Genomic DNA, 14,758 nt, shown 5'->3' with positions numbered 1-14,758 from the left:
TAATAGAACGAGCCGTTTGCCAATGTTTGCTGGCTCTGCACGAAACACGCCGTGTCTTTTTTTTTTCTGCAAGAGGTGAAACTAATCGATTAAGGCGATCAAATTAGTAGTAGCGTACATCCCACTCAATTCCCTGTATTGCTGAGATGGGCAAGAAAAATGTTCATAATTGCACATGACTGCCTGCTGTTGTCTTAGACATGCCCTCTAGATAATGCAGCAGGATTACACTAATGCAATTAGACCCTACGGGTTCTGATCAGACCTCTGACACACAGAAATCTGCAGAAGGGAGAAAATGAATCTGGTCTCCGGAGCCCGACTCGCAACTTTCCAACTCTGACTCAAACAACAATCAATACCGTGACCTATACTCAAGGGAACAACACAGTAAAATAAACAATTCCCTTGTAATGTTACAACAGAGGAGAAGCGTAGTCAATACTTGTGGAACATGAACAACGCTCTCCCGAATGATGGAAAACACCGAGGTGGTTTCTGGACGTGATGAACATCCTTTATTCTGTTGCAAAAAAAGAAGCACTCTTATCCCTTTAGTGTAGCTCTAGAATTTACTGTACACAACATCCGAATATTGACCTTTGAGCAATCCAGAACACATTTCAGCTGTGAGTTAACGAAGGGCATTTATTAGAGGGTCGCGTTGAGGGAGAGAAGGCAAGTATGGTAGAAGCAAATGGACAGAGAAGGGGATGCTATTAATGGTGCCTTTTTCCTCACTCGGCGCTGGGCTCTCGTGACTAAATCTGTGAATTTTTTTGCTCCCTTTCGCCACGATTTTCTAACACGTCGCGAAGCCGCAGAGAGGGGTTGTTTTTTTTTTTTTTTTTGTAGGTTGGCTCGGCAACAGGAAGCGCGGGGATGACAAGAGACCTCAAAGTGCTAATCAAAATCAGTGCCGTCATTCGTTAGCACTCCGAGTGGGGACCTTGTGGATAACAAGCAAACGGGGCAATGAGCAGAATGAAGGGGGGTGTGAAATGATGTGGGAACAGCAACAGACAGCAGCCCCGGCCCTCCTCAAAGGACCAGGACTACATGGCTGTCAACATCTATTTTGCTCCCATCATTAACACTAGAACAGCATTAGCCTGAAGTCCCCTTGCAGCCTCATTGCATCTCACAGCGTTGTGGGAACTGCTTGAGTTCGTACTGTAACGTCCAACACTGGACTTCAGCTTCAAACAACAATAACATATATATATATATTTACATATATTTTTTTCATCCTCAGGAATCGCTGGCACCCCGGTGGTCTTCAACGTGAATGGAGACGCTCCTGGTCGCTATGAAATCTACCAATACCAGATGACGAATAACGCCACAGAGTACAAGATCATCGGCCACTGGACCGATCAGCTCCACTTGGACGTATGGATACCTGAAACATTGCTTAAAATATGTCTGAAAGATTGATCGTTTGACAAGCGAAGCATGCGGAGTGTTCGCGCTCAATACCTCCATCAGCAAAAATAACCCAATATTTGGTCGTTTAGCATTTCAATAGTAATTCAACTCATTTAGTCGTGACAAAACACTTACAAATATAATTTTTTTTGAATGCTGTGACCTTTATTCCTCTACAAAAAGATATCGAATGGAGGAATTCCCCTTCGTCAATTAACAGAATAAGCCGAAATCTCAAAATATACCTTCTCAATTTGAGCTTATTTTCTTCCAACAGTGCCAAAGCAGCCTCTTAACCGTTTTATGTGACATTTACAGCAACGTTAATGTCGCTGCAGGTAGTAGAGCTTTGTTTATTCACCTCCTCATAACTTATCGCCGTTATCAAAGATAATGCTGAATGCTGCATCCAGCTTATGTCGGGGTTTTTTTTTTATAGGGCAACGGTCGACGGAATGCTATTAATAATAAATCGCGCTCTTCCTGGTTGGCGTTAGAATGTATAAACATGCAGGAAAGCTTTGGGTCAACACAGAGTGTTCTTCCACTCACAATTATGCCCCTAAAAGTAGGTCTCCAATGAAGTAAAAAGCCTTTTTTGCATTAACCTTATTTTGACATTTGCCACCATTACACGGTACAATAATACACAAAGTCCACGATATAAACATATGCATGAACCACAGAATCTGTAGCTTCGCATGTGTTTATCATCAACATCGCTTTGTGTGAAATGCCAAACTTCGTGAGGAGCAATGTTCACGCATCCCCCCCCCTTTTTTTTTTTTGTTTTGTTGCCGTTATGCATCATTTATACATGAGCCCCCGGCGACGGCACAATCTGTAGGCATGCTTTAAGATTACTGTGGACATCGAGGGTCCCGAGCCTCTGGCTGCATACCGATCGACTTCACCTGCACACCGCATTAATACTAAATGAGTAACGTCAGTGAAACGGGCGCCGCGGCGCCGCACCGAGACCGTGTACTGCAGGTCCTCCAGTCGGCGCATTCCTTGTAAGTAATTAAACGGCAAAGTTGTTTCCTGTTGAGTTATAATTTGATGAGTTAACACAATGATGCCTCGATAAAAAATAAATAAACCGCAGCTTCCATGTGGCGAATATCCCATTTACAGTTTGCTCAGTCGATCATGCACTTCTCTGTGTGTGTGTGTGTGTGTGTGTGTGTGTGTGTGTGTGTGTGTGTGTGTGTGTGTGTGTGTGTGTGTGTGTGTAAACTAATCTACCAAGTGTTAATTGAAATGTGTCCTCATGCATTATGCATTATGTAATTGGTGTAACGATAAGTCGTAAATGGCGTTCATGTTTTTGCTATACTGACCCTTATTTCTGATTGGGAGCTGGTCAAAAATGTGATCATTCTGAGGAACTGCACCTTGTTTGGAATTTCAGGGCTGTGAATATTTGAGATTATTGGTACGGTGTGGTGGAATAAACCCGGTAACATCTCGATACGTTCCCCTCCAGACCAATGAAATGCAGTGGCCCGGCGCGACCCAACAAGTCCCGTCCTCTATATGCAGCCAACCCTGCCGGCCCGGGCAGCGCAAGAAGACGGTGAAGGGAATCCCGTGCTGTTGGCACTGCGAGAACTGCGACGGCTACCAGTATCAGGCCGACACGTACACCTGCAAAATGTGCCGCTTCGATTTGCGGCCCAACGCCAACAACACCGGCTGCGACCCCATCCCCATCGTCAAGCTGGAGTGGAGCTCCGGGTGGGCCGTGATCCCGGTCCTCATCGCCGTCCTGGGCATCATGGCCACCCTGTTCGTCGTCGTCACCTTCGTGCGCTACAACGACACGCCGATCGTGAAGGCGTCGGGTCGGGAGCTGAGCTACGTGTTGCTGACGGGCATCTTTCTGTGCTACGCCACCACCTTCCTCATGATCTCCGCCCCCGACGTGGTGATTTGCTCCCTGCGGAGGATTTTCCTGGGCCTGGGCATGAGCATAAGCTACGCGGCGCTGCTCACCAAGACGAACCGGATCTACCGGATTTTCGAGCAGGGCAAGATGTCGGTCAGCGCCCCCCGGTTCATCTCCCCGGCCTCCCAGCTGGTCATCACCTTCAGCCTGATTTCGGTGCAGCTGCTCGGAGTGTGCGTCTGGTTCGGCGTCGACCCGTCCCAGGCCATCATCGACTACGAGGATCAGCGCACGGCCAATCCCAAGATGGCCCGCGGCGTTCTGAAGTGCGACATATCGGACCTGTCCCTCATCTGTCTGCTGGGTTACAGCATGCTGCTGATGGTCACCTGCACGGTGTACGCCATCAAGACCAGGGGGGTTCCCGAGACCTTCAACGAGGCCAAGCCCATCGGCTTCACCATGTACACCACCTGCATCGTGTGGCTCGCCTTCATCCCCATCTTCTTCGGGACCTCGCAATCGGCAGAAAAGGTAATTTTTTTTTACCAGTTTTGCCTCATTTTGTTACAAATTAACTCTTTTAAATTCCGACACAGATGCCAACGTCGTCCCTTAGCTTTCATCAATTGTATCTAAGAAAGAACACAATGAGTGCGTGTTGGATGTCAGTTTTCCATTTGGACTTCCTACGCGCCTCATTGTGAGCAAAATGGCCACTCAAATTATGTTTGTCGTGCAGCGTCGGCCTCTCGTGTTTGCGGATGCTGCCATTACTCATCATGAGACGATGGGCTTTGTGCGACCGCCGTGGGGATTACAAGGCTTTTAGAGCCGTCTTGAGGGATAATTCATTCGCCTCAAGTTTGCTTGGATATGTTTTCTGTAATTGCGTTTCTGTGTCCCGCGTTTGATTCAGCTTTACTGGGCGGGAATACTGAGCAGTCAATTCGCCGCGGAAACAAAAACAGGTGCCACGGGTTTGTGAAGTAGCACAGAAATCACTGTTGGCTGATGATGATGATGATGATGACGATGATGATGTCGCTTGTCACAAATAACCTCTTACAGTTTTAGAGGTTGCTCGACACAGAGGTGCATCGACAGAGCAGGAAGAAGTCAAGCAATGGAGGCATCGGTTCTGGGAATACTACTGTTGGGCGCTGCGTAATAAACTTAATAGCATTCTTAATACTGCCGACAACATAAAGGAGTATCTTATGAAGCGACAAAATAAAGAAGAGAAAATGTGTGCATGGACACTTTGTTCTGGTAAAGTAATAAAAGAGGCGAATGCTCTCGGACAAACTTCAGGAATGGAAACTCTCTGTTCTCCTAAAAGAAATACGACTATCGCCAAATGACTGGTTTGCTACTAAATGTATGGCGGCCCAACAACAATATTGGACAAATATAATGCAAGTTGTGATCTTCACATTTCAGTATCAGCCTGCCAGGTAACACAGGAGGAACATTCCATCACAGGCAGAAGATCAGGAAGAGAGAGTTGGGGATTTGGGTTTCCTTTGCTCTCCGTTTGGATCAGAATCCATTAGGTCCTCTGCGCCCGCTGTGTTTTCCTCAGGATCAACAGGCGGCAGAGCTGTTGCCCGACGCTGTGAGGTTGTGAGGAAACGCACGCGAGCTTTTCTCACATTTTTGGGCCAAAAATAAATACAAATGAATGAAAACTAAATAGAAAATAGCCTTCACTCGTGTCTCCACCATTGAAGAGCAGAGAAGTCATTCTCAATCTTCAGTTTTCGATCCGATCCGAGACTTATGTTGTTATAACAGAGGATGACGGTCATGTTAACTTACAGCGCACCATAAAAAAATCATACAATCTGTAAAAGAGCACACCAGGAGCTATCAGGATTATTACACAAGGTCCTGAAAACCTGAGGTCCTTCTTTTTGATTTTCCATTTTTCAGAGAAGTTTACTTTACTTCCCTCAGATGGATTGTATCCTATTTATTGATTCATCTTTCTCTGATGGACACCATTAATAAGTAATCCATTCTTCAAAGCAAGAAAACAAAAACAACATAAAAACAACCCCAAAATCACCGAGACAAGCACGAGACTAATAGTAACACATGTGCTCTGTGTCTGGTGAAATATGGGAGGTCATTTGCGGGTCGATTTTATTCATTTTTTTTTTGACAAATTATCGGCCTCTCGCCAAAACATGTGCTGGCTTAGAAAGCCGCCGCGGATCGCCGGCTGCAGGGGGTTTGTTTGGCCACGCAGCCAACAAAAAACTAGCCGGGCCACGATCCGTCACAGCTCGTGCCGTGACTCTTGACGTTCATCGCTCACGACAGCGCGCACAAAACATGTCCTCCAACGCCTCCGACGGTCTGGGAGTGCAACACAGCTTTTATTCAATCTTTGTCGATTGGCCGTGCCGTGAGGCCGAGCACGCTCACACAGGGCTAGTCTGAACTCGATATACAGGGATCACAGGCTAGGAGCTCCTGAATGTGTGTGTGTGTGTGTGTGTGTGTGTGTGTGTGTGTGTGTGTGTGTGTGTGTGTGTGTGTGTGTGTGTGGCCGCAATGTTGTCGAATTTCAACGTGGGCGGTGTGGAGCGGGACCCTGTGAACTCCATCGACGTTCCAAAACCCCACAACGTGGAGAGAGCCCTGATCTTCTAACACAGAGCTTCTTCTTTGACGTGAAATATAGGCATAAAAAAAAATTAGTTATATTCAGAAAACCCAAAGCCCAAATGTGTGGGCGCTAGGACCTGGAGGAGCAGTGTTGGTTGTGTGTTCCTGTTTGCATGCCCCGTGTGAAGGTAGCGACAGCTCTGGCAGCTGTCAGGACGAGCGATTTGATCCCTAATGACATAAAAAGAGCAATCCTGCTCCGGAGAAACTTCATAATGGTGGAGCCTTCTGAGGCTTCCTGCCCCCCCCCCCGCTGCACCGATGGAGCAGATTGGCAATCATATCGGCGTGTCAGAGAAAATTTATGTCACCGGGGGCCGATGGAAGAGTGGACAAAAGGGGGTCCTGGCTCTCCTCGCAGAGTGACTCTACTCTGTTCTCCAGAGGGGCGGCAATATTGTTCCCGAACTCTCACCACGGGTGTAATCTTCTCAGGTGATTACAACCCCCACACACACACACACACACACACACACACACACACACACACACACACACACACACACACACACACACACACACACACACACACACACACACACACACACACACACCTTCACCTAGGAATGCTAGCATTGCAGTATGATGGAACACAATGCCCGATCACTTCCATTTGGCACCGACATGGCTTTAGGGCACTTAATTTGTCCAAGGCGTCTCTGTAGTTTTTTGTTTCTTTATCACATCAACATATATCAGTCACTGCTATTTATTTCATATTGTACATCTTTGCTTTCCCTCTAGAACTGAGTGCCCAATAAGATAAGGTCCCACCAGCAGCATGCACACACAAACAAACACAATAAAATAATGCTGTCACAGCGTATACTGTAGCTCGTTTCACTGACATGTACCTAAAGCCTTAAGATGGTCTGCAAAGGTTTGTAAAAAAAAAAAATAAATAAAAAAATTGTAAGCATCTTGAAATGCGAAGATAAATATGTTGCACGAGCTGATATACAAACAACATATGTCATGACCCCACAGTGGGACACAAACAATTTATAACCGTTGACATGCTGGTGGTTCAGGGCCCTGTGGGCTATTCTCATGCCAAGAGACTCAGTCATTTGTGATGTTTGCAAATGTAATGTCAGACAAAACCTCGGGCCAATCTCTCTGAAGGATGTCTGCCAGCTGTACGCTCTTCGCCTCGTGTTCGTCAACTTCAGAGGAACACCCCCCCCGCCCCCCCACCCCCCCGCCATCTTATTCCGAGAGGCAAAGTCAACTGTTCTCTAATTAACCAGGTCACTGTGAGAAGATGGAGCGGTAATGATAACGATGAAATTCGTCACTTTGATGAAGTTCACTTTTAATCTAAAGAAATGATTTAATCCCATTTGACATGAATGTGTTGATATCAAAATCAAATAGGACCTACCTGACTCGCCACATTCCCTACGTCAAACAAAAATCAAGAGACGGACTGTGTTCTGAGCTCTGGGATGATTATCATAACTGAAAAATCACTTGCAGGCACTTTTAATACGCTGTAGGATGTTTTTCCCTCCGATCCACGGCGGGAGTTTTCGCCTGCGGCCGTATATCTGCTACCCAAGCTGTGAGCTGCAGCTGTCACTGGCTTCAGAAAGCACACAGTTCCTGTGCGGTTGTCTAAAAGCTCGGGGGGGTAAAAGACATCAATACGCCTGGCAGTGGGGCACCGCTATTAGTCCTGTGTAATAAATAAGCAAACGAGGTCAGGGGGTGATGACCCAGCACCTGAAAGGAACGCTCCAAAAGTGAGGTTCTCCTACGTGTGAAGCTGTGATTTACATGAAAATGTTACCGTCTTCATCTGTTACCTGACGATGGTGGAGTCTGTCCTTCAGGCGACGTTTTAAAAGCCTCAGTCTATTGAAAGCAATACATTCACGGCCGTCACCAACCATTCTTCTTCCCGCAGCTTTATTTGAAAATTGGCTCTCAGAATAAAAAGACGTGAATTTGATTTTCCACAGTGAGTGTGCTCCGTCAGCCTCGACAAATGACTCCCTGTTTGCTTGTGTCTCTTCCACAACGCAGATGTACATCCAGACCACGACCCTGACCATCTCCGTGAGCCTCAGCGCGTCGGTCTCCCTGGGGATGCTCTACATGCCCAAGGTCTACGTGGTTCTCTTCCATCCGGAGCAGAACGTACCGAAGAGAAAGCGCAGCCTGAAGGCTGTGGTCACTGCAGCCACCATGTCCAACAAGTTCAACCCCAAAGGCGGCCTGAGGCCCAACGGAGAGGCCAAGTCCGAACTCTGTGAAAGCCTCGAAACGCAAGGTTGGTGTGACACCTGACGGGGCAATGAGGAGAAAAGGGAACGAGTCAAATGTGATCCGGAGAACCTCGACCAGGGGTTGATGTTATGCTGACAAAAGTCAGAAATTAGGGGATTATTTCAGTGGCAATTTAAGTGGTATTATTATTATTATAGTTTCTGATCCATTGCAGATATTTAAAAAAAAGTCCATTAACACCGATCGACCAATCAGTTGTTAGTAATCGACAGATCAGAGTATCTCCACTGACCAGAGATGAGCTTGTACGTTTCTTGGAAATATGTCATTCGGCCTGAAAAAGTATTCAAAAAAACTGACTAAAGAATTCTCAGTAGACTAAGATCCAAACGACCAATTAGTCGACTGACAGCGGGCAGCTTATGTGCAATATCCAAATACCAAAAAAAAAATGTGCTCGACAGAAACAGGAAGTAACTTTCCTGTTTCACCTCAGACCACACTGGATTTGTGAATCTGGAGGTGTGACAGAGCGCCCACATTATTCCGACTTCTGAAAAGGAACTAAGGGGAGAAGGTAGCTCAGTGTTGGGGTGGGGTGGGGGGGGGGGGGGGGGGGGGGGGGGGAGGCGATTTCAAATCAACACGATGAAGTGTACGAGACGGCCGTCCTCTGTGTGGGGCTGTGGTTACATCCAATCAAGCAAACCACACAAGGTTCTGATTACCGAAAGTCCTGATTCTGGACTCTTGACGGGCTCAACAGCGTAGAACGATGTGTGTATTAGAGCGAAAGACCCACACTTGTAGGAATGCCTTTTTCTTTTTCTTTTTCTCCCGACCTCAGAATGGAGTCGCCGTGTCTCATCCCATTATAGAGCCCATTCATAGGCGCTGATCTCGCCCTCTGGTCTGAACTGTGAATCTAACAACTGCTCTTTGTGCTTGTGTGTGTGTGTGTGTGTGTGTGTGTGTGTGTGTGTGTGTGTGTGTGTGTGTCAGACTGTGTTGAGGGAGGGGAGCCTTGTGAGGGACTTTAGACTTCTCAGGTAACCTGATTAGACCATGACTTTTTTTTTTATTTCTGCTAATGTTCACCACCACACCCGTGCCTGCCACAAAGCATCCCGGCTGCCCCCCCCACCCCCACCCCCTCCGGCTTAAATACAGCACCCTGAATGACACCGGGCGAGTAATCACACCCTCACAAAATCCACCCTCGACACGACAGACGTTAAACTCGGGTCGGCGCTGTTGGTCGACCCCGGCGCTTTGCGAAATGGCAAATTCCGGCAAGGTAAAAGTCTGTTAAGTGCGGGGAAGATGGCACCGCTCCGTCTGAGTGCAGGAGACAAGCGATAGCCACGTGTCCCCCGGCAATTTGTCCGTCCCCCCCCCACCCCACGTTGACAAAAAAGAAGGAATTTGCGGGACAACAACAATAAGAGGGAATGGGAAAAGACAGATGGGTCTGCCAGCTCCAATTCTTTCTGGACCATCTATTCTTTATCTTGGCCTTGCAGCGCATAAATATTCAAATAAGGTTCATTTATCAATGCTTCTATGCTTTGGATAAAATGGCGACAATGCCCCCCCCCCCTCCATATATTCGTACACCCAACGTGGCACGGACAAATACACAGAAACATTTACCATTACATGCGTCTCCTCGACGGCACTTTTGGCTCTGGCTCTCAGCCGTCTTCTGATTGGATTCATCCCCTCTGACATATTCAATCAGCCAACACTGCTGTGGGCAGATTGGCAGATTGGTAGTGTGATTACCACCACACCAAGAGCATGCTGGCTGAGGACAGCTTTATTTATATAGAGGAAAAAAAACACACAAAAAAAAATAATGGCACAAACGACATACTGCGTGGGCTTTGGAGCATGGCTACACACACACACACACACACACACACACACACACACACACACACACACACACACACACACACACACACACACACACACACACACACACACACACACACACACAGGTAGTGTGACAGTGGTGTTCGTGGGCTTGTTTTGGTCACTGTGGTTCTGCCCTCCGGTCGTCTGTCTCATGTGTTTTTATTCACAGCTGATCAAAAATTCCACGAAAAAAAAAAACACGAATGTTAAAGAGTAACGATGGATGAAAAACACTTAGGGTGCCAAGTCAGATCACATGTCGTCTTAATACGCTTGATGACCGTAGACGCTGCTGCATGTTCTGCTCGGTGCACAGAGGAAACCTCGGGGGTCTCTGCATGCGGCGAAAAAAAGACTCACCATTGCATTTTTTAATACCAACGCTGTGATCTGATCGGCGGCTCTATGGGGTGCTTTTTGTGACAATCAGCTGTGAGGAAAACACTATGAAGAGAAGAGTCCCTGACTTCATTAACGCTGCTGTAATAGCAGGTCTAATCACAGTGATATGACCACAGAGACTAGCATCACTGTCAACCAACACCCAGCAGCAGTTCTTTTCTACCCATCTGCTATCATGTTGTGTAAAATCTATTTTCCTTTTAGAGATGAAACAATAACTTGATTTATCTGTTGGTTGATTGGCAGAAAATGAATCAGTAACTATTATTTTTTTACAAGCAAAAATTCCAAATATTCTTTGGTTCAGGCCTCTTAAACGTGAGGATTTCTCTATTTTCAGTCATTGTACATTGAATATTTTTTATTATTATTTGGTTGGACAAAACAGTAAATCTAAAGATGTCATTTTGAACTCATATTTTTCAATACATTTCAGAAATTAAACAATTAATCCAGTAATTGGAGAAGATTAATGGAACATTAATTAAACGTCCTAATCTATTTTAGATATTTATCGTTTTTGCATCGTTACAACAGTTTGTTCTAAATCAGTCAAATTTCGACTTCCTTCAGATTCGCAAATTCCGTTTAAACGCGACACAATGACAGAGGAGGTGTCATCGCTGTAGATGCAGCGTTCCCATTACGACACCCTGCTGTTACGATTGGTTCCGCTTCGTTTGACGAAGGTATCCGTAAATAGAACTCCCCATCAATCTGGACGCCAACATCTGCGCTGACAGATTACCGTTGCATGCCTACTCTGAATCTCACCCGCTGCATTTTTAAAAAAAAAATTTTTTAACCCTCTCCTTTCCTTCTCCCGCTTCCTACCTCCACCTCTACAGCGTTGGCTTCCAAGCAGACATACATAAGCTACAGTAACCATGCCATCTAAGCCAAGGGACGAACAGAGGAGGGCGGAGCCAGGGGCCTGCCTGAGGAGAAATCACCTGATTCTGGGGAATACCGGAGGGGGAAATTGCTGGAGGACTTCCAAAAGCTGCAACAGCAGGAGAAGGACTTGGAAGGTGGAAAAGATGGGAATTTGTCACTCCATGAATAGAATGGATATCGTATTTTTTTAAGAGAATCAGGTAAAAAGGCTTGAATGGCGAGTTTATGAGAAATTGGTAGTTCTGCAGGAGGGAGGTCGGACGGTTCATTTTCCTCTTCCCACCCTTTCTGAGCGAGCGGCGACGTCTCCAGACGACCGAACCAGCTGGAGGCGACGCGTTGTTTTCCGTTCTGAAGCGTAAAGCACACAGTTCCAGTTCTGATCTGAGGCCGAATCGGGGGGGGGGAGGTTCTGTTTTCGCTCAAGTCAAATGCAGTCCACGAGATGAAACGGTATAAAAAAAAAATAAAGTCATTATTTTTTGGTTACTGGTATTATTGGGGTTTGAAAGCTGCAGTGCTCTTCAGACGACATGCCTTACTACAGCACACCCAGCGTTCCTCCACGAGACAACCGACACAAAAAGCAGTGGGTCATCCCAGGTTTTTTCTTTTCTTTTGGATAAATGTTTCATAAAAATGACGACGACGACGATGATGATGATGCCGATGCCGTCATCTTCAGGCAAACTCCCCCCCCCTAGTGTACAGTCCCAGAGCATGCTTGTTGGGAGCATCACGTGTAACTGTGCTGTGTGTCGTCAACGTCTTTGGAATGCAACATTTGTCACGGTCGTCGTTCACTGTGGAGATGTCATGTTGGACCGTTACCCTCTGCTGAACCCAGAGGCATTTCAACTAAAAAAAATAAAAAGTAAAAAAAAATTAAAAAATAGGAGCTAATCCAAACGCAACATTGAACATTGGAATACCTTCACAGTTCACACCGCACTCCATTAACGTCAGCCGGGACCTAAAGAACCTGTTGACTCACTGGCCTTTATTCATCATGTCCAAGCCTTCCGCCAAGCAGTTGAATGATTGTGAGAGTTCGGATTTCGTTAAACTTTTCCGCCCAGCAAAGGTCCAATTCCTGCCACAATAACACACACATTTTGCCATTCCTTCCAATAAATTACACCAACTGTTATTTCTTTATTATCCTGTCTTTGCTAATATTCGTCGATTTTATTGTGATGTACAATTTACAATTTAGTGTTCATCATTTTTTATTTTTTTTTTATAGCGGCGGAGCTGGAACAACCGTCTGTTCTGTCACTTACCACTTGATTTGTGAAGGACTCAAAAGGTACACACGGGTCTGCTGTGGTACCAGATGTATATTAAAGCTCACGGCGTGATGGATTAACGCAGCCCGGGATCACACGGGGGGGGGGGGACCTCTTATGATCCGTGATGGATGCACACGTAATCTGTGTTCCCGGGAAAAAAAAAAAAAAAAAAAAAGGATTTTTATTCTCCTTTTTCTGAGTCATGAATTTCACGGCCGCAGTGGAAATTGCTAATGAGAGTTTTTTTTTTTTTAATAGTATTTTGGGTACAAAATTAGGCTCGTGCAGCTATACGCGGCATGAAGACCCATTTTGGGGATAATAAAAAAAAAGGTGCAAAACCTTTGAAATGTTCAAAGATAATTATGTGGATGACATGCAAAGGACCTCGGTGTTTTACCTTTCAACAGACCCAACACAAGCATTTTAGGCTCCGTTTAAATATCCCCCACGAATCCTAAATAGTATTTTGGTGAAAACATGAATCGCTTAATTTAGCCTGCGTTAAGAGTCGCCAACACATCTACAACTCTATTCAGCTTCTTAGGCTCATTCATCATCGCTACGCTTATTTTAAATTGATAATCGCAGCTCAGTCTCGTCTAATATGGATTATTCATCCGGAGATGAAAAGGGGAGAATGTACAGCTGCTTGATCAATAAAGGCCGGTGCCTCCATTCTGTGCCTCATGTTCCTCATTAAACTACTCGCCGCCGCTCTTTCCGCGGCTCCTTCACGGTGTCCGTTTTATGTCGCATCCATTACCGTTCCAGTGTGTTCTGTTCAAACGATCGGCGAGACTCGGTGTGCAATTTATAATTAAGTGTGTAAACTCCATTTCTGTCCCAAGTCTCCAAAAAGTGTTTGTCATTTTAAAAAAAAGGGACTCTGGTATTCCCCCCCCCCCCCCCCCTCCCCCCCCTCCCCCCCTCATTTAAATGTTATTCCTCAGCGATGCAAAAATATGTATGTTGCATGTCAAAACTCATAACAAGTCATGTGAACAATCTGAGAGGAACGGTGTAACGTCCAGGAGGGAAAACGACTGCAGAGGATTATTAATATCTAATATCTAATACTCCGGTTCCCACGATTCTCTCAGCTTCAACAAAAGTCTACGGTGTTGCTGCAAATGTTGTTTTCTCATCAGTTGATAAAAGTATTGTTTGTGGGATTGTTTGTGTTTGTGAATATGATAATTTTCTGCTTTTTTTTTTGTTTTTTTTGCCACCCCCCCCCCCCCCCCCTACCTCCCCTTTATTTTTCTAAAACACTTTGTCTGTGTTACAAAAATAGAATATGTAAGTGCTGACTGAAACTAAGTGGCAAGTTAATGTACGTTATTACAATGGATTGATCCTGTCTGCTTTATGTACTGAAATATATATATAAAAAAAAAAAAAGATTAAAAAAAAAAAGAAATACAGTGCCTGGATATTTATGAATTATCTATAGAAAAAAAAATTACAATGTGTAGAGCATGTTCATTTTTATACAAGATATTTCTAATAAAAGACTGTTTTGCTAATGAAGTGTGACCGCGTGTTCTTCTTAAGCATCGGTGTCAAAGAAATCATCATCAGTAATCAAACCCTGAATGCAGAATCTATATGGAAGTAAAAGCATGCCGTGTGATTTGATGGGATTTTAATTGACGCACAGACAGGATGTTTGAACGAGCGATTGCCTCAGAACAGGTGTTCAGAGTTCTGTTACAAATCGGAGCTGATTGACAGAGAACAGATGATCTGAAAACTGTTGAGGTCATTTATCAATCAACAAGTGTCAAACATGTTCTAGATTCCAGCTTCTTCAGTGTCAGGATGTGCTGCGAACGATCACAAGATGCATGAAATGCATTAAAACCTGCAACGTGTTGAAGAATCAACGACCTTGTTGTCGTAAAGTGAAGTGAGTTAAGCACCGATGCGGACTCAGAGAGAGAGAGCTGGATCTGTGACAATGAGGCCCATCTATTCAATTCAATCTCTGATTATGTAACATTACATACGGACATTT

The 14,758-nt window shown here is 45.3% G+C and overlaps 2 protein-coding genes across 2 annotated transcripts in view; both read left to right on the top strand.

Annotated features, from left to right (window-relative positions):
* LOC137868420 (metabotropic glutamate receptor 4-like) overlaps positions 1 to 12,820 on the top strand; it is a 35,404-nt gene extending 22,584 nt beyond the window's left edge. The window contains 4 exon segments of the mRNA XM_068705193.1: positions 1,256 to 1,392; positions 2,918 to 3,853; positions 8,024 to 8,270; positions 11,398 to 12,820. Coding sequence (XP_068561294.1) covers positions 1,256 to 1,392; positions 2,918 to 3,853; positions 8,024 to 8,270; positions 11,398 to 11,447 — 1,370 coding nt within the window. The 3' untranslated portion in view covers positions 11,448 to 12,820.
* The window catches only part of LOC137868419 (immunoglobulin-like and fibronectin type III domain-containing protein 1), a 54,180-nt gene continuing 51,401 nt past the window's right edge, over positions 11,980 to 14,758 (top strand). The window contains exon 1 of the mRNA XM_068705192.1: positions 11,980 to 12,049. Coding sequence (XP_068561293.1) covers positions 11,980 to 12,049 — 70 coding nt within the window. The remainder of the gene's footprint in view (positions 12,050 to 14,758) is intronic.

The sequence above is a fragment of the Cebidichthys violaceus genome, unplaced genomic scaffold (genome assembly GCF_023349555.1).
Source record: "Cebidichthys violaceus isolate CVI_PGR_0920_01 unplaced genomic scaffold, fCebVio1.0.p SCAF_110, whole genome shotgun sequence".
NCBI lineage: Eukaryota > Metazoa > Chordata > Actinopteri > Perciformes > Stichaeidae > Cebidichthys > Cebidichthys violaceus.
This window is presented reverse-complemented; position numbering and strand designations above follow the sequence as displayed.